The sequence below is a fragment of the Anomaloglossus baeobatrachus genome, chromosome 6 (genome assembly GCF_048569485.1).
Source record: "Anomaloglossus baeobatrachus isolate aAnoBae1 chromosome 6, aAnoBae1.hap1, whole genome shotgun sequence".
Classification (NCBI taxonomy): domain Eukaryota; kingdom Metazoa; phylum Chordata; class Amphibia; order Anura; family Aromobatidae; genus Anomaloglossus; species Anomaloglossus baeobatrachus.
The window spans coordinates 171,001,300-171,028,403 of NC_134358.1; the positions used below are offsets into that span (position 1 = coordinate 171,001,300).

At 45.9% G+C, this 27,104-nt stretch overlaps 1 protein-coding gene across 1 annotated transcript in view; it reads left to right on the plus strand.

Annotated features, from left to right (window-relative positions):
- The window catches only part of SMCHD1 (structural maintenance of chromosomes flexible hinge domain containing 1), a 437,194-nt gene that overhangs the window by 59,684 nt on the left and 350,406 nt on the right, over positions 1-27,104 (plus strand). The window contains exons 3-6 of the mRNA XM_075316053.1: positions 4,483-4,644; positions 22,759-22,841; positions 22,934-23,064; positions 24,647-24,761. Coding sequence (XP_075172168.1) covers positions 4,483-4,644; positions 22,759-22,841; positions 22,934-23,064; positions 24,647-24,761 — 491 coding nt within the window. The remainder of the gene's footprint in view (positions 1-4,482; positions 4,645-22,758; positions 22,842-22,933; positions 23,065-24,646; positions 24,762-27,104) is intronic.

Here is a 27,104-nt window from a genome sequence, read left to right on the forward strand (position 1 = left end):
TTGACTGGTTTGGACAGAAGGGCATGTTCAACTTTATATAGTGAATAGATAGTCTCATCAAATCTGGGATTTGAACCCAGGACCCCAGCGCTGCAAGACTGCAGTGCTAACCACTGAGCCACCGTGCCGCATGCCGTAATATATATATATATATATATATATATATATATATATATATATATATATATATATATATATATATATATATATATATATATATATATATATATATATATATATATATATATATATATATATATATATATATATATATATATATATATATATATATATATATATATATATATATATATATGTGTGTATATATATATATATATATATATATATATATATATATATATATATAAAATAATATTACGGCATGCGGCACGGTGGCTCAGTGGTTAGCACTGCAGTCTTGCAGCGCTGGGGTCCTGGGTTCAAATCCCACCAAGGACAACATCTGCAAGGAGTTTGTATGTTCTCCCCGTGTTTGCGTGGGTTTCCTCCGGGTACTCCGGTTTCCTCCCACACTCCAAAGACATACAGACAGGGACTCTAGTTTGTGAGCCCCAATGGGGACAGTGTTGCAAATGTATGTAAAGCGCTGTGGAATTAATAGCGCTATATAAATGAATAAAATTATTATAATAATTATATATATATATATATAATATATTATATATATTCATATAAATCATATTTATATATAATATTATACACACACTATGTAATAAACTATGTAAGTGGCAAACAACTGTTTGCAACAATAACATACTAAATAACATTTGTGTAGTGAGTTTGTTGTAAGAAGTAGAATTGCCTCCATCAGATTCTCCTTCATAGATGACCTGAAATCTGACCTAATAATTTTAAAGGGAACCAAACATCAGCATTTTCCTATATAAGGTGCAGCCAGTGCAATACTGGCACTATCGGGCACATTGTGTACATACCATTAGTGGGCAGCTCGGGTGTTTAGGCTGTGAAATTCAATTTTATAAAGTTTGAAAATTCATGCACTTTTTTTGATTGACGTGTGCACCTTTGCTGCTAATGTCCGGGCGAGTTATGCACGTGTATCCCTGCCCTCCGCCGCCTGTTCCTCCCTCTTACTGGCCATATGTAAATTTCTAATCTTCAGTTCCACGGCGTCGGATTTAGCGCCTGCGCATAGCGCTCATCTCCGGCGCCGTGTTTTTGATTCTGAAACCCACAGTATTATGGTATATGAGAGGGCGGCGCATGCACCCTCGCTTCTTCAGATATGTTGTGACCGCGGGAGCAACAGGACTGGAAAACAGCTGATCTTACCGATAAACTGCAGCAGACGATATCGTAGCAGACGTCTGCTGCAGCTAATCAGGGTAAGATCAGCTGTGCTCCAGTCCTATTGTGACCACGCTCCCGCGGTCACAACAGATCTGAAAAAGCGAGGGTGCATGCGCCGCCCTCTCATGCACCTCCCTCTCATGCACCATAATACTGTGGGCTTCAGAAACATGGCGCCGGAGATGAGCGCTATGCGCAGGCGCTAACTCCCGACGCCGTATAACCGAAGATTAGAAATTTAAATACGGCCAGAGGGAGGGAGGAACAGGCGGTGGGGATACACATGCATAACCCGCCCGGACATTAGCAGCGAGGTGCACACGTCAATCAAAAAGTGCATGAATTTTCAAACTTTGTAAAGTTGAATTTCACAGCCTAAACACCCGAGCTGCCCACTAATGGTATGTACGTACAGCCTGTGCCTGATAGTGCCAGTACTGCACTGGCTGCACCTTTATATTGGAAAATGCTGATGTTTGGTTCCTTTAAGGCTAGAGAACAACCTCTCTACACTAACTTGGGCCACATCCATTGGGCCGTAACCACATGGGCAACATCTCTAACAATATCCGGGTATAAAGAAATTGCCTCGTGCACAGTCAGTTTTAATGAACGGTTGAATTTTTCTATTTCTTTGAGAGAGAGTGTAAAATTTTGCTGAAATCTGGTCAATCTGCTGCCATAGGAGACTGTGTGAAATCTTTTTCCTTGCGGCAACGCTTTGCCTGCTCCATGTCATCCAAATACTTGTCAAAGTTAAATTCCTCATCTGATGAGGATGAAGATATGGCAGCAGTAGCACTGTCAGGACCCAAGTCCTCTTGCGCCTGGCAGTCCTGTAGGCCACTCATCCTAACTACTACCTCAGTCATAGCTGCTTTTCCTTTAGTAACCTGTTGATCATCAAGCAGTATACGATGATTTGGGTCCACATAAACAGCTGCCAGAAGAATTTTATTTTCCAATAGCTGTGTCTCTTTCCGTTTCATTAAAGCAGAAATGCCATCTGCGTTTTAAACCTCCTTTTTGGGACAGGCAAAAAAACAAGTTCTTCCACTCCCTTATGAAAATGCCAGGAGTTAAATTCTCAGCTTGTAATTTTTTAGTCACGATAAATGGGTGATTACTTTATTCCTTCAATTCAGCCACCTGTGTCCATTGACCTTCATTTAGTGTTACCTGAGCGTTCACCATATCTATAAGAAACTATTTTAGTTCAAGCAATCGCTCAATCATTAATTAAGTGCTGCCCTACCGAGTGACTTGATCAACAATTGCCCCTTTCCCAGCACGTCTCTTCAAGATGGAATCAATTTTAGGGGTTCTGGCGGCAATAACCAATTTCCTCACTTTTCCAATCAGATTTCCAGCATGTCCCTCTTGCAGACTCTCTTATTGCCAGCTGCAGCGTGTACACAACACAGCGCATGTGATGAATATGAAAGTGTTTTGAAGCAGCTTCAACAAGATCATCTAATTCTAAAGTATCATTTTGCTGTTCTTCTGTTGTAATATCTGTTTGTTCCTCAGTTACATGAACAGCACTGTGGCCTTTCATCTCAAACATACTGAATCCTAAATTTTCTTCTAGCTGTTGTTCATTACTCTCATTCATCAGTTTAATTGTACTTATGTTTGAAGTATTGTCCTTTACAATAGCAAGAACCTGTTCTTTTTTTAGATCGTCGTCTTGCAGAACTTTTTCCACTAAGGCCTGGAGAAACTGGCCGGTGTGATGAGCTTTAGTAGCTTTTACTGCCAGTGTCTTGGTAACAATTTCTTTCTTGCACAAACATATCGAACATTGATGGCAAAATAATTCAGTGAAATGCAATGACTCTGGGCATCCTAGCAAAGGCAATGGGTTTCAAGATATGACATTCAGACACATCGTTTCGTGAGGATCCGATTTTGGGCTCAAAAATAAATCCTCACGAAGAATGAGCAGTCAGTTTGTGGTGTTTTTCTAATCTGCTTTTGCTATTGAAAACTTTATCTATGAGCTCAAAAATTTTTCAAGTGATGCGTTTTTTTAAAAAGCTGATCTGCTTTTGCAGCTGAAAAACTTATCCTCAAAAAAGGCAGCAAAAACGTTGTGTGTGAATGTAGCCTTAGATCAGGAATAAAACAACCATTTATAGGACATTTCATAACTTTCCCAAATTCCTATGAAAAAATATTCAGCACATTCTGCATTGCACTACTGTCCCCAATGTATTATATATTTTCAGAGTCTGTTCATTTTATACCGACTCCAACTCCACCAAAATGAATTCCGACTTTGACTCCACAGCCCTGTCTAGGACCAGTGTTGCAAACTTGACTTTATATTTTCTTCTTGACAGCTTATAAAAAAAAATCACGGACCAACAATAATTTTTACCGACACATTGGAAAATCTTAATAAGTCATTGAAATTATAAGTGATTCATGACTACAGCTCATAATTCTGCTATGAAAAGATCAGCTGAAAACTATAAAGTGATTATTTTCTTCAACTTCATAAAAATCAAACACTTTACATTTTTTTTATGCACTGGGCAGAAATGTTTCCTGTTTACGTTCTGTTCTGGAATTTCTGTACTGTTTGCAGCCTGGCTAGGACTATAGGTATGAGAGCCAACTGAGGTTAAAAAGCCTCATCTTGGTATTGCTCCAGCAGTAATTTCCCTGATACCTGAATGGTATCCTCCAGAATTGTTTCCTGTTCTTGGAGGTTAGGCTGAACTGCATTCAGTGAAGCATACAATATGGGGTTAACTTTCCCAAATGATACAGCTTTTTTGCTAATTTTATCATAACTTCTTTATTACATGTTCCCCACCACTTCCCTCCATCTGGTTCAGTAGTGCAAAACCAGTTTCCTTCTTCCTAACCAGGCCAAGTATGTCAAATCCAACAAGCCAGCTTGTGTAATCACACCAGAATGTTTCTACATTTTTTTATTTTTTTTAAAGTACCGTACTAAATCACTCTTGAAGTGATTTTCAGGGACCTATATTATGTCAGCCCCCAAATGAGAATTTTTTAATAACTGCACGTTTTAAGGTAGCTTGTGTTACTTCCTGTAAAGCGTACAAAGTGGAGCATCTATATGATAGCTAAGTGACTATAACTAATTGTCCATTGTTTTACGTTTTGTCTTTTCAGATGTGATCATAAAAGATGGCACCACTATTTATATTCTTAGTACAATGGATCAGCTCCTGTCTTCATCAACACAAGAGAAGATTAATTTTCTACCTCACTATGATACACTGGTAAAAAGTGGAATGTACGAGTATTATGCTAGTGAAGGACAAAACCCTTTACGTAAGTTTTTATCTTTGCATTTTCATTATTACCTCTCTGACCGCTCATTCACTGTATCTTTTGCCAGCTCCTCTTCCCATTACGGTCGGGGTTCCTCAGGGTTCAGTCCTAGACCCCCTCCTTTTCTCTCTATACACTGCCCCTATTGGACAAACGATCAGCAGATTTGGTTTCCAGTATCCTCTCTATGCTGATGACACCCAACTGTACACATCTTCTCCTGACATCACCGCTGCATTATTACAAAATACTACTGATTGTCTGTTCATCGTCTCCAACATCATGTCCTCCCTCTATCTAAAACTAAACCTGTCAAAAACTCAACGCCTCATGTTTCCTCCCTCCCCCAACCTTCCGAGACCCAATACAGTGGAATTTCGGTTTACGAGTAACCCGGTTTGTGAGTATTTCGCTATACGAGCAAAGCTTGCTGTAAATTTGTAACTCAGTTTACGAGCAAGCTTTGCTGTACGAGCAAATACTCACCGCACACACTTCCGGTTCCATACTTTAACTGCGCTCTGACCCGTACTTGTAGTCCGGACAAGCACGCACGCACACACACATATTATGCTCCCTTTACCTTTAGGAAGTTCCCTCGCCGGCCTCCCGATTCTTGTAGTTCGCCGGCACAGGGTGCGTTGCGGGTAACCATCACGACGATGAAGGAACTTTCGCTGTCAGCAGCTTCTCAAAGGCAGTGCGCTGGCCAATCAGAGGCAAGCGGCTCCTGCCTTTGACGTCAGCGCTCTGGCAGCTGACGTTCCTCCATCGTCGCAATGGTTACCCGATACACATCCTGTACCGGCGAACTACAAGAACCGGGAGGCCGGCGAGGGAACGGAAGGTAATGTGAGCAAGTGTGTGTGTGTGTGTGTGTGTGTGTGCGATAGCACAATAGGGGACCAGGATGGGACATTGAACAAGTTCTGGAACACATTGTCTAAGCTTGCATTATTTCCTATGGGAAATTTTGCTTTGCTAGACGAGTAACTTGGTTTCCAAGCACACTCCCAGAATGGGTTATGCTCGTAAACTAAGGTTCCACTGTATTACCATTTCTATTACCATTACGCCGCAGTAGCACGCCCGGTGTCTTGGAGTTACATTTGACTCAGATCTCTCCTTCACTCCCAATATTCGTTCACTCGCTCGTTCATGTCAATTCCACCTCCAAAAACGTCTCTAGAATTTGTCCTTTTCTTACCATTGACTCTGCAAAAGCTCTTACTGTCTCTCTCATTCATTCTCGCCTGGATTATTGTAATTCTTTACTAATTGATCTTCCTGTTACTAAACTCTCCCCTCTCCAATCCATTCTGAATGCCGCAGCCAGCATAATTTTCCTCTCCATCCTCTTTACTGATGCCTCTGCTCTGTGCCAGTCATTGCACTGGTTGCCTATCCGCTACAGAATCCAACATAAACTTATCATTCTCACTCACAAAGCTCTCCATTGTTCCGCACCACCCCCCTACATCTCCTCCCTCATCTCTATCACCCCACCCGTGCCCTCCGCTCTGCTAATGACTTAAGACTGACATCCTCAACAATTCGAACCTCCCACTCCCGTCTTCAAGATTTCTCATGAGCTGAACCTATGCTCTGGAACACACTACCAAGAACAATCCGATTAATTCCTAACATCCACACCTTTAAAGGGGTTATACAGCTTATTTTGCCTTTTTTTTGTAATTTCACTATGGGGCTACATTTGGGCAGGTAAGTAGATAGTGACTACTTGCCTTCCCGCTGTCAGCCCCTCTCCCCTGGCTCAGAGTGGTCATGTGACTGCTCCTGCCGTGATTTTGCTGCTTCCTGTGATTTCATGTCAACAGAGGCAGGACCATGTTGACATGCAAAACAGCCACTGCATGTTCCTGCCCTCCTGGGCGGGTACTGTGCGTGGAGTCCCCGCCCACTTCCCCGCACCCTGCCACATATCAATATCAGAGGCAGCACCTGATGCTTCTGAGAAAGATGGAGAGCTGCATTCAAAGCTCGCATCTGAGCAGCGCCTGGGAATCTGTCCTCTGCGGCCCCTGCACCGGCAGCGTTCATCAAGGGGGTTGCAGCTGATAGCACTTTATATCAGAGGACCGATTCCCCGGCGCTGCTCAGATGGGAGTTCTGTATACATCTAATACATCTAATTGGCCGCCGGCCAATCAGAGGCAGCAACTGATCACTGGAGAAGCTGCATAGAGAACTCGTTCTGCACAGCTTCCGGGAATCTGTCCTCTGATATAAAGCACTGTCAGAAGCAGGACACCAAGGGAACGAGGACAGGTGAGAAGGATTTGTCTGGTTTTTTTTTTCTGCGTGTGTGAAGTATGGCAGAATAGGGGACACTACTACATGACGGAAGAGGAGCAGGAAAGGTGTCATTACTATAGGATGAAAAGGATGGGCACAAGGATGGGGCACATTACAGGTTGGAGGCATTACTATACAATGAGCACAAGGATGAGCATATTACTACATTGTATGTGCCCATATTGTGCTGTCCTAGAAGTCTGTGCTGGGCAGAATACTGACAGCCAATTGCTGGGCAGAGGGCGGGGCTGGACACTGAGGCCGGGCGGTGCCAGTTCTGACTGCGGTTTGGCAACTAAGGATAGCAAGTTTGCTAGAGCTGCATGCAAACAAAGAGGCTGCTTAGATAAAGGGATAATTCAAGAGGAACAAAAGTTAAAAAACAAAAAAAAATAATGTAGGGGTGTTTTTTATATAACAATACAGCACAGATTAGATTAAAACATTTTTTTAGAGTGTATGTTGGACAACTCCTTTAAGCGGGCCCTAAAAACGCTTTTTTTTTTTTGACTAGCCTATCACCTCACCGCCCTGATGTAATCTAGTCCCTTTCTGCCCTCCATAAAAAAAAAAATGTACTTCCAATTCTTGTCTCCTGTATTTTCTGATTCTATTCTTTTACACTCTGTACCTGTATCAATTCTGGCTGGCACCCGTCCACGCAGCTGGTTTTGAATCCCCTATTAAATCGATGACTGAACCATATATGACAAGCTTCCCCCCCTTTCCCCTTCGCCCGCTCAACTTTTGTGCCTCCGCTATTTCCTCATAGACTGTAAGCTTACGAGCGGGGCCTTCACTCCTCTTGAATGAGACAAAAAAGGGCCACTTAAATATAGTTGGCAACAACTCAAAATAACAATAAAACCAGAGGAACAGAGTCTTTAAGTTTGCCGAATGACAAATATACCCAAACAAGCCATAATTATGAATGTACAAAACATTTTATTTTTATAATGCTGCAGGGATATCAAAGTAGCAATACAATACATAAATATAGGACCAAGGGAAATTGGTGCAAGAGGGGAAACCCCACGTGTCCCAGACACTTAATCAAGGAGAAAAAGTCTCCACTGAGTTAGGGCAGACTTCTCAGGGTTAAAGTAACCCGCAGGTAGGAAAAGGCTCAAATATATAAACATGGCCAAGAAAGCCAGGGTAATAGGAAGTATAGCCCAAAGGGCAGAGCACCTACCAGGAAGATGAATCGCCGAGGACCGGGATAGCACGTGGGGACCGGCATCCCAACACGTGTTTCGCTCAGTGTGCTTCGTCGGGGGACTGATAAAATAGTGAAAAATGTAAGTCTTATAAAGGGGGGGGGGTCCAGCCCCATTGAAAACGCCCCCTCATCAATGCGTCCAGGTGGGTAGCGCGCAGGACCGCGCCGCGGTGAAGCCTCAGCAGCGGAAGCCGGGTGGAAGAAAACTTCCTGTGACGTCACAACACTAACGGCACGCCGCTGCTAAGGACGCCACCGCGGTCGCGCCAAGGAGGCAAATACCTCCCACTAGCGCGTCACAGAGCCAGCACGCCCAGGTGAGGGAAAGGAATCGCGTCCCCTAGTAAACTGGGCGGCGATGCCCTAAACTTGTGACAAGAACGGAGGCTATAATTCAAAGACGTGCCGCAAATACCCATGGACAAAAGATAAAGATGTTTAGAAGCGGGACATGAAGAAAAAGGGAAAGGAGATATAATAAGAAAAGAGAAAATATCGGCGGATTTAAAGCCACATGTTCATAATAAAAATATATATATATATATGCATGTGATATATAGCGTACACATATGTACATAAATACGTCCATCAAATGCATAACTATAACCAAACTACAATGCATGTGATTAATAGATCCAACGTCAAGGGCTCCATATCCCAAGTTGCTTGTAAGGGAAGAAGTGATCACCTTCCATAGTATATGTCCCAATAAGATGAGGGCTGAAACATGGTAGGGGTAGGACCCAGAATAAACTAGAAAGAACAAAAAGAACACTGTTAAAATTGAAAACCAGAAACCACTCTATAGAGACAAAAACAGCCTACTGAAAAATAAATAATCAAAATTAATAAACCAACTGCCAGATGGACAGTAGGCACTTCATGTTAATAAATAGGAGTAACTCTTTATGGCCCGAAAACCGGGCAGCAAAAGGGCAAAGAATTGTTGTCATGGTTAAGAATAGCCTAGGTAACCACAAGGACTACAAAAATGGAGCAAAGGTAAGTCATTCATTATGTCCCTGTGGGAACATGGTACCGAGGGTGAAAATCCACCGGCACTCCACCTGTGCCAGGCGTTTTTTCAGATCCCCCCCCATGGATACCAAGATGTACTCTGTCGATCCCACGGACCCTCAGGGAGGTTGGGTCACAATTGTGAACCTCTCTGAAGTGACGGGGGATCGTCTTTAGAACATCTGGGTTGGTAGCTTCCTTGGCGGCCAAAATGTCACGTACATGTTCCCTTGTACGGATGCGGAGTTCCCGAGAGGTCAATCCGATATATATTTTGTCGCAACCACATGTGGCGTAATAAATCACGCCAGATGTGTTGCAAGAAACATATACCCGGATCGAAAACTCTCTCAGACCATCAGCGGAGCAAAAAGTGGTAGCCCTAATAATATTTTTACATCCGCGACAACTATCGCATGGATAACATCCAACTCGCTGTGGACCACAGCCAAAGAGGGGGCGTGTCTTCACAACATGGTGGCTATGCACCAACATGTCTTTGAGACTTCTACCTCTCCTTGCTGTCATCATTGGGCGATTGGGAAAATATCCTTCCAGAGAGGGCTTCGTTTGAAGAATTGCCCAGTGTTTAACACACCCCTTATCTGTTCCCACTGACGACAGTAGGTGGAGATAAATCTGGCCACGAAACCAACTGGCTTTACTGTCACATCTATCCCAGACAATAGGTGGTCACGATTCGAGGATTTAGCCCGCTGGTATCCACGTTTGATGGATCTATTGCTGTAGCCCCTGTTTGTGAATCTCTCCCTCATATCTCCTGACTCAGCCTCAGACACCTGATTCGAAGAGCATAATCTGTGTAGCCGCAGAAACTGACCCGTAGGGATAGCATTTACCGTTGACCTAGGGTGTCCTGAAGTGGCGTGGAGGAGGGAATTGACCGCGGTGTACTTGCGAAAAATGGTAATGGATACAGCGCCGCTCAGTTCTATAGAAATCCTGATGTCCAGAAAGTCAATGGACCTCTGCCCGATCTGATGAGTCAAAAAGATGTTCCGGTTATTGGAGTTGAGTCGACGCACAAAATCCTGAAGTTCGGGGCCGGTTCCCCCCCAGACGACAAAAATGTCGTCTATATAGCGGAGCCAGCACTGCGCATGGGAGCTCGCCGGCACGCCGTCCCCGAAAACCTCCCTCTCCCAATAACCGAGAAAGAGGTTTGCGTAGGACGGCGCGCAAACCGCCCCCATCGCAGTGCCGCGCCGCTGGAGGAAGAACCGGTCCCGAAAAATGAAGAAATTGTGCGTCAACACAAACTCCAACAACTCAATGATCAGACCGGACAGAGATTTGTCCAAGCTACTTGCATCCAGAAAGAACTGAGTGGCTGCAAGTCCATCGCGGTGACCAATACTGGAATAGAGGGCCTCAACATCCATAGTCACCAGTGATACCTCCTCCTCCAAGATCAACCCCTCTAATCTCCTAAGGACGTCCGAAGTATCCCTGACATGAGAGGGCAACGTCTCCACAAGTGGGTGCAAGTAGTGTTCAATAAATTTGCAGGTGACGTCGCACAGCCCCCCCATGCCAGAGACAATAGGACGTCCAGGAGGCACCTTCGGGTTTTTATGGATTTTGGGGAGGAGGTAAAACGTTGGAACCACTGGCGACTTAACTGAGAGGCCCTCATAGATCTTCTTAGGAATAATTCCCCCCTCAAAGGCCCGTAATAGTATCACCTCTAGGTCTTTGGCGTACCCTCGTACGGGATTATGATGGAGAGGTTCATAGACATCCCGATCTCTGAGTTGACGCCACGCCTCCCTTTCGTATAATTCCACCGGCCATATCACCACATTCCCGCCTTTATCGGCGGGTTTAACAACCACGTCCTCTAGGGACTGTAATTCTCTGAGTGCAGATTGTTGCTGTCTCGTAAGGTTGTTATCATCGCCCTTCAGCGAGAGACGCCGTATGTCTCTCGTCACCAGCTCCCCAAAGATTTGAATAGGGGGACATAATGACAGAGGCGGGAATGTGGTAGATCTTGGCATAGTGTGTTGTGGAAAATTACCTGGTGAGTGGTAAGTGGACTCCGCCTCCAGTTCTTCAAGGGTGGCAATGGCCTCCTCTTCCAGGATGGACAAGGAAGGTTCGCCTGATGTTTTTTTATGGTGCAATTTATGTAGCACCAATTTCCGTAGGAATAAGTGAAGATCTTTAATCACTGAAAATAAATTAAAATTAGCCTGTGGCACAAATGATAGTCCCAGTTTAAGGACCTCAATCTGAGGGGGGGTAAGCACATGTTTGGATAGGTTAATTACCTCAAGTTGCGAATCCACCCCTTTCCTCTGAACTGGAGGGAGAGAAAATTAGTGGCTCTGGTATTGGGTCTCATATTCCTAGTTTTATCAGACGTGGATTCCTCATCTAGTGAGGAAATTGATGATGCCGAGATTGACGTCATTGAGGCATGATGTTTTTTCCTGGGATGTGACACACCTCTCCACCGATATACTTGGCCATTCTTGTAATCCATGACGTCCCGTTGGTACTTTTTTGTTTTCGTGTTCAAAATTTCTTTCTCCCATTTTGAGAACTCTTTGTCCAATGATTCATGGTACTTGGACAGTTCGTCAGGGGTTAGCTCCGAGGAAAGAAGGGTCTGGGTCTCTCCAATCTCCGTCTCAAGTTCACTAATGGATTTCTCATTCAGCTCTATCAGGAGCTGCATAAAGGTCTTAGAGCAGCCTGCCGCGGCTTCCTCCCATGTAGTTTTAATAGTTTCATCCGAGACGGTAAAAGAGGGGAAGACACTGACCCTCAGTCCCCTCGGAACCAACCCTCTGTCCAGATACCTCTTCATGAATGCCACATTCCACCAAAGGCGTGTTTTTCTATTAAACATAGACTTAAGGTTGTTCATGTGATCTAGTGCAGTTCTGGAGCTCAAAGAAGGTAACTCTTCCCCTCCAGCTTCAAAGACCTGGTCCAGTTGTGTCTCCCACGCTTTTTCGCGGGCTTTAAGATCCATAGGACCCTGAAAATGGTCTGTGGTAACCACAGTAGCACTAGAATGAGACAAAAAAGGGCCACTTAAATATAGTTGGCAACAACTCAAAATTAACAATAAAACCAGAGGAACAGAGTCTTTAAGTTTGCCGAATGACAAATATACCCAAACAAGCCATAATTATGAATGTACAAAACATTTTATTTTTATAATGCTGCAGGGATATCAAAGTAGCAATACAATACATAAATATAGGACCAAGGGAAATTGGTGCAAGAGGGGAAACCCCACGTGTCCCAGACACTTAATCAAGGAGAACAAGTCTCCACTGAGTTAGGGCAGACTTCTCAGGGTTAAAGTAACCCGCAGGTAGGAAAAGGCTCAAATATATAAACATGGCCAAGAAAGCCAGGGTAATAGGAAGTATAGCCCAAAGGGCAGAGCACCTACCAGGAAGATGAATCGCCGAGGACCGGGATAGCACGTGGGGACCGGCGTCCCAACACGTGTTTCGCTCAGTGTGCTTCGTCGGGGGACTGATAAAATAGTGAAAAATGTAAGTCTTATAAAGGGGTGGTCCAGCCCCATTGAAAACGCCCCCTCATCAATGCGTCCAGGAACAAAAGTTAAAAAAAATGTAGGGGTGTTTTTATATAACAATACAGCACAGATTAAATTAAAACATTTTTTTAGAGTGTATGTTGGACAACTCCTTTAAGCGGGCCCTAAAAACGCTTTTTTTTTAGACTAGCCTATCACCTCACCGCCCTGATGTAATCTAGTCCCTTTCTGCCCTCCATAAAAAAAAAAAATGTACTTCCAATTCTTGTCTCCTGTATTTTCTGATTCCATTCTTTTACACTCTGTACCTGTATCAATTCTGGCTGGCACCCGTCCACGCAGCTGGTTTTGAATCCCCTATTAAATCTATGGCTGAACCATATATGACAAGCTTCCCCCCCTTTCCCCTTCGCCCGCTCAACTTTTGTGCCTCCGCTATTTCCTCATAGACCAGGGGTGGGCAATTAATTTTCCCATGGGGCCGCATGATAAATTGGGATTGGTTTAGAGGGCCGGACTAATATAATTAACTCAGTTCTACCCAATATACTACATCACTACACCCCCTCCATATACTACACCTGTAATAAACTACACCACTACACCCCTATATACTATACCTGTATTATACTACACCCCCCATATACCTGTAATATACTACACCCCCATATACATTTGTATTATACTACACCACTATATAATACACCTCCGATATACTACATCATTACACCCCTATATACTACACCTGTAATATACTACATCACTACACCCCATATACTACACCTGTAATATACTACAACTCCATATAGCACACCTGTAATATACTACAACTCCATATAGTACACCTGTAATATACTACATTACTACACCCCTATATACACCTGTAATATACTACATCACTACACCCCATATACACCTGTAATATACTACATCACTACACCCCTATATACACCTGTAATATACTACATCACTACACCCCTATATACACCTGTAATATACTACATCACTACACCCCTATATACACCTGTAATATACTACATCACTACACCCCTATATACACCTGTAATATACTACATCACTACACCCCATATACTACACCTCCATATAGCACACCTGTAATATACACCTCCATATAGCACACCTGTAATATACACCTCCATATAGCACACCTGTAATATACACCTCCATATAGCACACCTGTAATATACTACACCTCCATATAGCACACCTGTAATATACACCTCCATATAGCACACCTGTAATATACTACACCTCCATATAGCACACCTGTAATATACACCTCCATATAGCACACCTGTAATATACTACATCACTACACCCCATATACTACACCACTATATACACCTCCATATAGCACACCTGTAATATACTACACCCCCATATGTCACACACCCTGCTTCCCATACAGCCTGCACCCCCATATCACACACACTACACCCCCATATGTCACACACCCTGCCCACATATCTCACCCTGCCTGTACCCCAACTTACCCCTCTCAAACACTCTGCACCCATTCACATCCTTCTGTCAGTCTGCAGCCCTCATATGCACTCACCCTGCAGCCCCCCTCCCCCTCATGTCCCCTCTTTTCTTATTACCAGTCATCATGTGTCCACATCTCCTTCAGGATTCAGTATCTTGCTTTCTGCCCGGCATCCTGTGTCTCCTCCCACACAGTCACATGGGCGTGACATCATCGCAGGTCCTACAGTGCAGGATGAATTATTCTGTCTGCTGTGCTGCTTCTTCTCCTGCACTGACTGTGCGGACCTGCACAGGATCTCTTCCTGCTCGGCACGCTGCAGCCCGGCTCCACTGCACCGGCTGAAGACGGGCGGGACGGTCACAGAGAGCAGGCGGGCCGGATGTGGCCCGCGGGCCGCCCCTTGCCCAGGTCTGTCATAGACTGTAAGCTTACAAGCGGGGCCTTCACTCCTCTTGGTATCATAATTTTGTTATTTTGTATTGTCTCATATTATCTGTACATGTCCCCTCTGAATTGTTAAGCTCTGCGAAATATAGAAATAAAAATTATTATTATGAATTACAATAAATTAATCCCTTAAAGTTGTTACGTCAAATGTGCTATAGAACACCACATGGCCAGTGAACTACGTCGACTGGGGGAATAATGGATGCCACTACAGGTATAGTGTCAGCATAATTCCGCAGCAGGCTGACATCCAGGGGGCACATTTATAGGAAAGCTTTAATACACAAGTCAATAGAACTTCAACATTATAGGTCACTTTCACTTCTTAAAGTGATTTCTGAAGCTTAATGAGTATGTTTATTGGTTCTTTGGCACGGTTACATAAGTGGCAGGGTGTGTAGTCTTATAGTCTATATTTTATATTGCCATTAGTGATGAGCGGACTCGCAGATATCCGGGACCGTCTGATCCCGATGATCCAATTTCTAAAATCCGGTTGCGGGCCGGATTCCGGTCCCCATATAAGTCTATGGGGACTAGAATCCGGTGATTAGAAATGGTGGTAGAAAGGATAGGGGGATGGGAGCAAGCGCGCTGTACTTAGAGACATCGGCATGGCTGTATGCTGCTCCCAGGTTAAGCGTATGGCTGATTTCATATGCACTGATTTCCTCGCCCATTAGTGCCTGTGATTGGTTGCAGTCAGACACGCCCCCCGCACTGAGTGTCAGCGTGTCAGCTGACTGCAACCAATCACATGCGCCAGGATGGCTATTGTGCGGGGAAAGCAGTGCAACTGTCTGCGGGTCAGTATCATGGTAATATAAGAGGTTAATAACAGGTCACAGCTGTCACTAAGCTCTAGATTACTAAAGGCACGTCCCCATCACTAATCTGTAAGTGAAAGTAAGTAAACACAAACTCCGATAAAATCCTTTATTTGGAATAAAAGACAAAAGAACACTCTTTAACCACTTTATTAACTCCAAAAACACCCCTGCAGGTCTGACGTAATCCACTCGAGGTCCCACAACAATTCAGCTTGGCTATATCAGAACCTCACAACGCGCACTCATGAAACATGATTGCCCACTGTGAGCTCCAGAGAATGAATGAGCCGCGTGGTCAGCGGTGATGTCACGCAGGTTAGTTGCGGTCACAGCTAGAGTCCTCAACATGTTACCGGACTCCTTTCACCCCGGCTGTCACTGTCAGTGTTTAAAGGGCTGGCGGGGTGTGGGGCACGGCCCTCTACTTTTAAGCCAGAGTGCTTCAGATCACCAGAGGTCATACCGTAGGAACCCAGGTATGACCTCCGATATATTCAGTGGTGTCACTGCTGTGTGCTAGTTCCCCCTTGTCAGTGTTTCCCGGAGCCTGAAGAGATCGGACATGTTTTCGGTCTCTCCAGGCTTGGATGTAGCAGACCCAGGATCGTCGTGTGGATTACGGCGGAACTTCAAGGGTCTTTTTGGGGTTAATAAAGAGGGTAAAGAGGCTGCTCTATTTTATTTCAATTAAAGGATTTTTCTTTGTGTTTTGTGTTTATTTCTTTTTAGTAATGGGGGGTCTCATAGAGAAAACTATGCATTATCATTGACCCCTATTACCTCGATTGCCACCGCACCAGGGCAATCGGGTAGAGCCGGGTAAAGCCCTGGGCTTGTCGCAGCTAATGGATGCGACAATTCTGGGGTGGCTATAGGCTGCTATTCGTGTAACGCGAGTGCAATTGCAATGTTTCTCTCGCCGCATAAACTTGTATGGGTGCGAATGAAACAGGATCGCATTCCACCCGCAATATGCTGTGACTGTTTTCTCGGTCCGATTAGAGTAATGTAGAGTAATATTGGTCCAAGTGGAATGCAATTTTTTTTTAATTTTTTCGCATTCCACTTGCTCCGTATTACTCGCCGTGTGCTGACTATAACCGTGTAACAGTTAGTCTTTCTTTGTCGCTCCTTATTGGGAGACCCAGACAATTGGGTGTATAGCTATGCCTCCGGAGGCCACACAAAGTATTACACTAAAAGTGTAAAGCCCCTCACCTTCAGCCTATACACCCCCCGTGCTGCCACGGGCTCATCAGTTTTTATGCTTTGTGCGAAGGAGGTCAGACATGCACGCATAGCTCCACAGCTTAGTCAGCAGCAGCTGCTGACTATGTCGGATGGAAGAAAAGAGGGCCCATAACAGGGCCCCCAGCATGCTCCCTTCTCACCCCACTCTTGTCGGCGGTGTTGTTAAGGTTGAGGTATCCATTGCGGGTACGGAGGCTGGAGCCCACATGCTGCTTTCCTTCCCCATCCCTCAATTAGGGCTCTGGGTGAAGTGGGATCCTTTCGGTCTCCAGGCACAGGAGACCGTGCTCCATCCACAGCTCCTGAGGACCATGCTGGATAGGAGCCGAGTATCGTTCAGGGACATGGCCCTGCTACTTTGAGGTACTCTGTGTCCCCGTGGGGACCGCGCACAGCAACACTCCAGCATTGCTGGGTGTGCTAGTGCACCGGGGACAGCAGCGCTGACTGCGTTTGTGCCATTACACACTTCAGCGTCGCTGAGTGTGTTCGTGTAGGGGGACTGCCGCGCTGACCGCCGCTGCCATGGTTATCACTGCGGCGCGGCTGGGACTGTTAGTGCGCCGGGGACTTCCGCGCCGACCGCGCTTATACGGCGGCCGCGCTTATAACTCGAGTCCCCGGCTTTTGCGGCCTAGTCTCGTTTTCTTCCCGCCCCCAGCCCTGTCAATCAGGGGAAGGGCGGGACGCTGTACAGGACGGCAGCACTGAGGGCTGGAGCATGCTTTGCATACTCCACCCCCCTCACTCTGCACAGTGGGGCACCAGTTCCCGCACTTTTCTGGGTCACGCCCACGGCTCCCTCCTCTCCTCAGGACGCTGGCAGCCATTCCTCTCAGCTCTGCTAACGCTGGAGAGGAGAGACAAGCTCAGGGAGACCCAGGCAGGATTTCTGGTGCCCACACAACCGCTTTGAGCAGGCAGTAAGCAGCACCTGTGGTGCTGGCCCCACTAGTGCAGAAGTGTACTTATAGATTATATGATTATAGACTATACTTTACACTGTATGGTGCACTGTTGATTTTTGTCTATATACCCTCCTGTATTGCTCAGAGGAGACAACAGCATGTTGTCCACAAATAGCAAGGGTGCCAAAGCACAGACTTACTATGCTGCCTGTGCAGCATGTACGGCTATACTGCCGGCAGGTTCCACTGACCCTCATTGTGTGCAATGCTCGGCCCCTGTGGCACTTTCTCAGCCGGAGCCTCTGCTAAGGGTAGCCCAGGGAGAACCACCTGTTAACACTGTCCAGGTGACAGGGACGGAGTTTGCAGTTTTTACTGAAAGACTTTCTGAGACTATGGCTAAGATATTACAAACCTTGCAGTCCAGGCCGGCATCTCAAGCCAGGGACACTGTGGAATCATTGCCCCCTGGTCCCCCTCAGTTGGAACAGCAATGTCCTCCCGGGGTGTCTCATGGATCCCAGGGTGAGGTCTCTGACACGGACCGCAGCCCCAGACCGATTAAGCGAGCTCGCTATGATATCCCCTCGACATCATCACAATGTTCAGGGTCTCAGCGAGAGGACTCTCTGTATGATGAAGCGGAGGTAGCTGATCAGGATTCTGATCCTGAAGCCGCTCTCAACCTTGATACTCCTGATGGGGACGCCATAGTGAATGATCTTATTGCGTCCATCAATCAAATGTTGGATATTTCTCCCTCAGCTCCTCCAGTGGAGGAGTCAGCCTCTCAGCAGGAGAAATTCCGTTTCAGGTTTCCCAAGCGTACAAAGAGTATGTTTCTGGACCACTCTGACTTCAGAGAGGCAGTCCAGAAACACCGAGCTTGTCCAGATAAGCGTTTTTCCAAGCGCCTTAAGGATACACGTTACCCTTTCCCCCCTGACGTGGTCAAGGGCTGGACTCAGTGTCCCAAGGTGGATCCTCCAATCTCCAGACTTGCGGCTAGATCCATAGTTGCAGTGGAAGATGGAGCTTCACTCAAGGATGCCACTGACAGACAGATGGAGCTCTGGTTGAAATCCATCTATGAAGCTATCGGCGCGTCTTTTGCTCCAGCATTCGCAGCCGTATGGGCACTCCAAGCTATCTCAGCTGGTCAGGCGCAAATTGACGCACTCACACGTACGTCTGCGCCGCAGGTGGCGTCCATAACCTCTCAAACGTCGGCATTTGCGTCCTACGCTATTAATGCTGTCCTGGACTCTGCGAGCCGTACGGCGGTTGCAGCCGACAATTCGGTGGCAATACGCAGGGCCTTGTGGCTGCGGGAATGGAAGGCAGATTCGGCTTCCAAAAAGTGCTTAACTGGATTGCCATTTTCTGGCGAGCGTTTGTTTGGTGAGAGATTGGATGAAATCATCAAACAATCCAAGGGAAAGGAAACATCCTTACCCCAGGCCAAACCAAAAACACCCCAACAGAGGAGGGGACAGTCGAGGTTTCGGTCCTTTCGGAGTGCGGGCAGGTCCCAATTCTCCTCGTCCAAAAGGCCGCAGAAGGATCAGAGGAACTCCGACGCATGGCGGTCTAAATCACGCCCTAAAAAGACCGCCGGAGGTGCCGCTACTAAGGCGGCTTCCTCATGACTTACGGCCTCCTCACACCGCATCCTCGGTCGGTGGCAGGCTCTCCCGCTTTTGCGACACCTGGCTGCCACAAGTAAAAGACCGTTGGGTGAGAGACATTTTGTCTCACGGTTACAGGATAGAGTTCAGCTCTCGTCCTCCGACTCGATTCTTCAGAACATCTCCGCCTCCCGAGCGAGCCGAGGCTCTTCTGCAGGCGGTGGGCATTCTGAAGGCAGAAGGAGTGGTGGTCCCGGTTCCTCTTCAGCAACAGGGTCACGGTTTCTACTCCAACCTGTTTGTGGTTCCAAAGAAGGACGGGTCCTTCCGTCCTGTTTTGGACCTAAAACTGCTCAACAAACACGTAAGGACCAGGCGGTTCCGGATGGAATCCCTCCGCTCCGTCATCGCCTCAATGTCCCAAGGAGATTTCCTAGCATCGATCGATATCAAGGATGCTTATCTCCACGTACCAATTGCTCCAGAGCATCAGCGCTTCTTGCGCTTCGCCATAGGAGACGAACACCTTCAGTTCGCGGCACTGCCGTTCGGCCTGGCGACAGCCCCAAGGGTTTTCACCAAGGTCATGGCTACAGTAGTTGCGGTCCTCCACTCTCAGGGTCACTCAGTGATACCTTACTTAGACGATCTGCTGGTCAAGGCACCCTCTCAAGAGGCATGCCAACACAGCCTCGACGTTACTCTGGAGATTCTCCAGAGTTTCGGGTGGATCATCAATTTTCCAAAGTCAAATCTGACACCGGTCCAATCGCTGACATATCTTGGCATGGAGTTTCATACTCTTCCAGCGATAGTGAAGCTTCCGCTGGACAAACAGCGTTCACTACAGACAGGGGTGCAATCTCTCCTTCAAGGTCGGTCACACCCCTTGAGGCGCCTCATGCACTTCCTGGGGAAGATAGTGGCAGCAATGGAAGCAGTCCCTTTCGCGCAGTTTCACCTGCGTCCACTTCAATGGGACATCCTACGCAAGTGGGACAGGATGCCGACGTCCCTAGACAGGAACGTCTCCCTCTCTCAGGCAACCAAAGCTTCCCTTCGGTGGTGGCTTCTTCCCACCTCATTATCGAAGGGGAAATCCTTCCTACCCCCATCCTGGGCGGTGGTCACGACGGACGCGAGTCTGTCAGGGTGGGGAGCGGTTTTTCTCCACCACAGGGCTCAGGGTACGTGGACTCAGCAAGAGTTCTCACTTCAGATCAATGTTCTGGAGATCAGGGCAGTGTATCTTGCCCTAAAAGTGTTCCTGCAGTGGCTGGAAGGCAAGCAGATCCGAATTCAGTCGGACAACTCCACAGCGGTGGCTTACATCAACCACCAAGGTGGGACACGCAGTCGGCAAGCCTTCCAGGAAGTCCGGCGGATTCTGCTGTGGGTGGAAGCCACAGCATCCACCATATCCGCAGTTCACATCCCGGGCGTAGAAAACTGGGAAGCAGACTTTCTCAGTCGCTAGGGCATGGACGCAGGGGAATGGTCCCTTCACCCGGACGTGTTTCAGGAGATCTGTTGCCGCTGGGGGATGCCGGACGTCGACCTAATGGCGTCACGGCACAACAACAAGGTCCCAACATTCATGGCTCGATCTCAAGATCACAGAGCTCTGGCGGCAGACGCCTTAGTTCAGGATTGGTCGCAGTTTCGGCTTCCTTATGTGTTTCCTCCTCTGGCACTGTTGCCCAGAGTGTTACGCAAGATCAGGGCCGACTGCCGCCGCGTCATCCTCGTCGCTCCAGACTGGCCGAGGAGGTCGTGGTACCAGGATCTGTGGCATCTCACGGTCGGCCAACCGTGGGCACTGCCAGACCGACCAGATTTGCTGTCTCAAGGGCCGTTTTTCCATCTGAATTCTGCGGCCCTCAACCTGACTGTGTGGCCATTGAGTCCTGGATCCTAGCGTCTTCAGGATTATCTCAAGAGGTCATTGCCACTATGAGACAGGCTAGGGACATCTCCTTACCCTCGTTTTGTCGTCATCCAGTTCACCAATGTGAAAAGGATTTGCACTTGTTAGATCTGGTGAGAGCACTCAGACTCTACATTTCTAGTACGGCGCCCCTGCGCCGCTCGGATGCACTCTTTGTCCTTGTCGCTGGCCAGCGTAAAGGGACACAAGCTTCCAAGTCAACCCTGGCTCGGTGGATCAAGGAACCAATTCCCGAAGCTTACCGTTCCTCGGGGCTTCCGGTTCCCTCAGGACTGAAGGCCCATTCTACCAGGGCCGTGGGAGCGTCCTGGGCCTTGCGACACCAGGCTACGGCTCAGCAGGTGTGTCAGGCAGCTACCTGGTCGAGCCTGCACACTTTCACGAAACACTATCAGGTGCATACCTATGCTTCGGCAGATGCCAGCCTAGGTAGGCGAGTCCTTCAGGCGGCAGTTGCCCACCTGTAGGACGGAGCCGTTACGGCTCTATTATGAGGTATTATTTACCCACCCAGGGACTGCTTTTGGACGTCCCAATTGTCTGGGTCTCCCAATAAGGAGCGACAAAGAAGAAGGGAATTTTGTTTACTTACCGTAAATTCCTTTTCTTCTAGCTCCAATTGGGAGACCCAGCACCCGCCCCTGTTTTTGTATACACATGTTGTTCATGTTAAATGGTTTCAGTTCTCCGATATTCCTTCGGATTGAATTTACTTTAAACCAGTTATAATTTTTTCCTCCTTCGGGCTTTTGCACCAAAACTGATGAGCCCGTGGCAGCACGGGGGGTGTATAGGCTGAAGGGGAGGGGCTTTACACTTTTAGTGTAATACTTTGTGTGGTCTCCGGAGGCATAGCTATACACCCAATTGTCTGGGTCTCCCAATTGGAGCTAGAAGAAAAGGAATTTACGGTAAGTAAACAAAATTCCCTTCTTTGCATTCAGAGTCAGGACTGCTTTGCCCTTAACCAAGTGCAATTATCCCGACCAGTAAATGTCACCATTGCTGTGCCTGCTAGTGTGCACATTGACTGCAACCCACCAGAGTAGCACTAGATTGGTGGGATTCTATAAGTGAAACTCTCTGCAATCCCACAGCTGAGCACTCACAGGAGATGGTAATTATGCTCCCTGGCCAGCAGTGTGACAGTCTATTACAGTATTATATACGCCTAGGTCAAGCACTGCTCAGTTACTTTTCCTTGTTTTTTGCTTTTTCATTTTTTTTCTTGCTCTGTACCTCTATGCACCTCTTCCAGCCCATGCACTTTACCTGCTGTAGGAGATAAAAAGGATCATTGGTTCCTGATTTTCTTTTCTTTTTCTTTTTGGATCAAAACCATTGCGGCTTAGATTAGGTATATTTGCCACCATCGTATACAAATACCTGCAGTCGCTGACATAAGACACAATTCCTGGTTGCTAAGATTGTGATTATATTTTGTGTGAAGTGCAGTTTTCTCGTTATATAGTTCACTTCTGTTTTATTTACAGCATTTGCACTTGCTGAGTTAATTGACAATTCGCTTTCGGCCACATCACAAAACTCTGGTACTCGGAAAATACAGATAAAACTGGTAAGAAAATGTTTACTTTTTTCACGGCTTTCTTGTGTTGTAATGGCTGTTTGTTCTAAATATAATTTTTTTTTTTTTTTTTATATATACAGCTTTTTGATGAGACACAAGGGAAACCAACTATTGCAGTTGCAGATAACGGAAAAGGAATGACTTCAGTCCAGCTTAAAAATTGGGCAGTGTACCGTTTATCAAAGTTTAGAAGAGGCTATGAAGGATACAGGTCAGAAACTACCTTTTTTTATTTTGTGGTATGAAATAAAACCAGTTGTTTTTTAGGATATATTTTTTTTTATTTCTTAAAAATCAAGCAAGTTATAAAACTTGTGTTTTAATCCATCTGAATGTATCCCCAACAATATCCCAGAAGTCTTAGCTCTGCAACATCTACATCAGATAAAACAGGTATTCTCTATCATGGCTGCGCCGAGCAGCCCAGTAAATGAAACATCACTTGAATCAGTGAATCAGGCTTTATTGACCTATATTATGCTGCTCTAAGACTATATAGCAAAATTCTGCAGATAAATTCCCTTTAAATTTGTTTGTATTTGGCTTCTTGCAAACAGCTGAAAGTTTGTAAATGTTGCTAATAATCCTAATTTACAATGAGTGTCGAATAATGATTTAAACCGTATTTAGCCAATTTATTATACAGTGGAACCTCGCTTAACGAGTAACCCACTTAACGAGAATTTCGCTTAACAAGCAAAGCTTTCTGTAAATTTGTAACCCGGTTTACGAGAAAGCTTTGCACGAGCTAAATCCTCACCGCACACACTTCCGGTTCTGTACATCCACTGCGCTCTAACCCGCACTTGCAGTCCGCACAAACACATACAAGCACGCACAAACAAACACGCACGCACACACTTACAGTATTATGCTCACCTTACCTTCCGTTCCATCGCCGGCCTCATGGTTCTTGTAGTCCGCCGGCTCATTAAGACGTCCTTGCGGCGAACTACAAGACCCAGGAGGCCGGCGATGGATCGGAAGGTAAGGTGAGTATTTGTGTACCTTCAGTTCCATCGCCGGCATCCTGGGTCCTGTAGTTCGCCGCTCCACTCCAGGCTGTGCATCGGCAACCATAGCGACGAAGCAGTTCCCCTGTCACCCGCTACTCAAAGGCAGCGCGCCGGCCAATCAGAGGCAAGCGGCTCCTGCCTTTGACGTCAGCGCTATGGCAGCGGAAGTTCCTCCCTCGTCTTTATGGTAACCGGATACACAGCCCGTGCCGGAGAACAGCAAGTCCCAGAAGACCGGCGATGGAACGGAAGGTAAGGTGAGCATAAGATGTGCGTGCGTGTTTGTGTGACTTTGTGCGTGTTTGTACGTGTTTGTGCATGTGTGGAATGACACAATAGGGGACCTGAATGGGACATTTAACAAGTTGTGGAACGAATTGTCTGCATTGCAATGATTTCCTATGGGAAATCTTGCTTTGCTGAATGAGTAACTTGGTTAACAAGCACACTCCCAGAACGGATTGTTCTCGTTAACCAAGGTTCTACTGTACAATAATCACTGATAAACATTCTGCACTATCAGGTCTCAACTACTAGGTGGTCAGTGGACCTGCAGTAGAGAGTAAAATACTCATTTGTGCTGCTGTTTACTCACTCCATCGCCTAATTTATAGCTACATTTCTCAGTACAGTTGTATAATGCTACATACCGAAAGTAGAGCAGATTTCTGTTATATATCTGCACTACTTTTAAATATGGCCATCTAGTATGATACCAAGGTTGTAGTTATTTTTTCCTCCCAGAAAATGTGACATTTTTCATTTGGTTTGTAATAGTGATGATGAAAGCTATGTCCGTCCTCCTTCTGCTCCACGCAGTCTGAACAGTGACATTTCTTATTTTGGTGTTGGTGGAAAACAAGCTGTGTTCTTTATTGGTCATTCCACTCGTGTAAGTATATTGATTTTCTTAAAATAAGGCAACTCAAATAATTTTATTGCATTCTACTTTATAAGGAAAAAAAAATCAATATGCAACCGGTTTAAATTGACATAGAAATCGCTACATATTTTGTACATTTGAATGAATTCTACAGCCATCAGTATTCTCCAATAAACTAGCATGAGGATTACTATCTAGGATTCACACTGTATCAAACCTCATCATGCCCTAGTGAAGTGTCCAAAGATGCTGGGTCAAGACTGACCGCAGTGGATGCTGGAACAGAGGTCACTCTGCATTATTATGCTCCTTTTGTTTCACTGTAAAAAATGTTTGGCCTTATTCAAGTGGATCTGCTAAATTATATTTGCTCATTGCTACCAAGTATGTTTGATGTATAGTTTACAGCTTGGTTATGAAGTAAAGAACTGGCGAATTTTATATTTCCCCAAATATACCTATATGTGCAAGGTTCAATATTTTTATTTGTGTGCGTGTGAGGGCGTGCTAACATGCTAATAAATGTGCATAGTCAGAGGCATTGTTGCGCTCACCTCTATGCTGCCATCGCATACAACGCTTGACTTTGGCTCGGTGCACATGATCCCGGACTTTTGGTCATGCACACTATTAAGCCGGGTGTACGCGTCCTGGTTTCAAACTTGTGTAGTGCACATGACAGAAAGTCTGGGATCATGCGCACTGAGCCGAAGTCAAGTTTTGGATGTGATGGCAACAGACTGATGCTGCACATTCATTAGCATGTTAGCACGCCCACAGGGGCGTGCTTGCATGCTAAAGGGGCCGACTAGCCAAGGGAACAAGTGCCCTTGCGACGAGCCCTGGCCTTATTAGCATATCATAAAGTATCTTTAGAAATATCTATTTATGTATGCTACTATAGGCTGGGACTGTTATGTAGGGATTAGCAATATGCACCCAGAACTGCTCGTGGTTCTGGGTGCATATTACACCTGACAGGTTCCCTTTTAAGTATTTACAGGCTGCATTGTGGAGGCGTGCAGGATAGTTGAGCTCTTATAAAAACCAGCTAACGATAATTTAAAACCACACGGGCAGCTTTTGATATAGATGGCAGAACATAAAATCGGTCAGGCAAAGTACTGTACAGGAGGAAAATAAGGTGAATTCTACACAGAGTATATGCACTTAAGAGTTTTTCAAAACGTTTTGAGAGCAGAATTTGAACAGAATTTCCAAATTTTATATAGGCTAGGGGCGTAGGCATGTTAGGATATGCCCATTGGCTGGTGGGTAAACAATGAGTTAGTTCATGGGCTGATTGGTGGACGTCATCGTGGGCTGGTCCGTGAGGTCATCAATGGGGTTGTTCCATGGGTCATCAGTGAGGTGGTCCTCTAGGCTGGCCAGTAGGTCTTTTCCCTTAAAGGGAATCTGTCAGGTGCAATATACTCCCAGAAACACGAGCAGTTCTGGATGCATATTGCTACCCCCTGCATTACCGTCCTAACCTGTATACACTCGCATAGATAAAGAGATCTTTAGAAAAAGTATTTCTAAAGCTCTTTTATCGTATGCTAATGAGCAAGGGAACTAGTCCCTTGGGCGTTAGTTTTCTGGCCAGTCGCCCCTCATTAGCATGTTAGTACGCCCCTGTGGGCGTGCTATCATGCTAATAAATATGCAGCGTCGCAGGATGATTTCACTCACCTCTCCGCCGCCATCGCGTCCAGCGGATTTCGACTCAGTGCGCATGACCGCGGAGTTTGGGTCATGCGTATTATGAAGCCGGGTGTACGAGCCTGCCTTCAAACTGAAGTAGTGCGCATGACCCAAACTCTAGGATCATACGCACTGTGCCAAAATCCAGTGGTGGAGAGGTGAGTGAGTTCATCCTGAGACGCTGCGTATTCATTAGTATGTTAGCATGCCCACAGGGGCGTACTAACATGCTAATAGGGGTGATTGGCCAGGGAACTAACGCCCAGGGGGCTAGTGCCCTCGCTCATTAGCATATGGTAAAAGAAATACTTCTTCTAAAGATCTCTTTATCTATGCTAGTGTATACAGGGATGGTTAGGCAAAGATTAGCAATGTACACCAAGAACTGCTCTTGCTTATGGGTGCATATTGCACCTGACAGGTTCCCTTTAATATGGTAATTCTTCTTACATCTGGACATTCTTTGCATACCAGAGTATGGTGAACAGGAAATGGCAGCCATCATTAATGTGTATTACATGATGATATATCTGAACTGACTATGTAAGATGAAATAATACGTTTCATCAGCGATTTCCCACAACCCCCTACATCTGAAGGCTAATTAAGTATTTGATCCAATGGCCCTCCTCAACAATTCTATTCAAA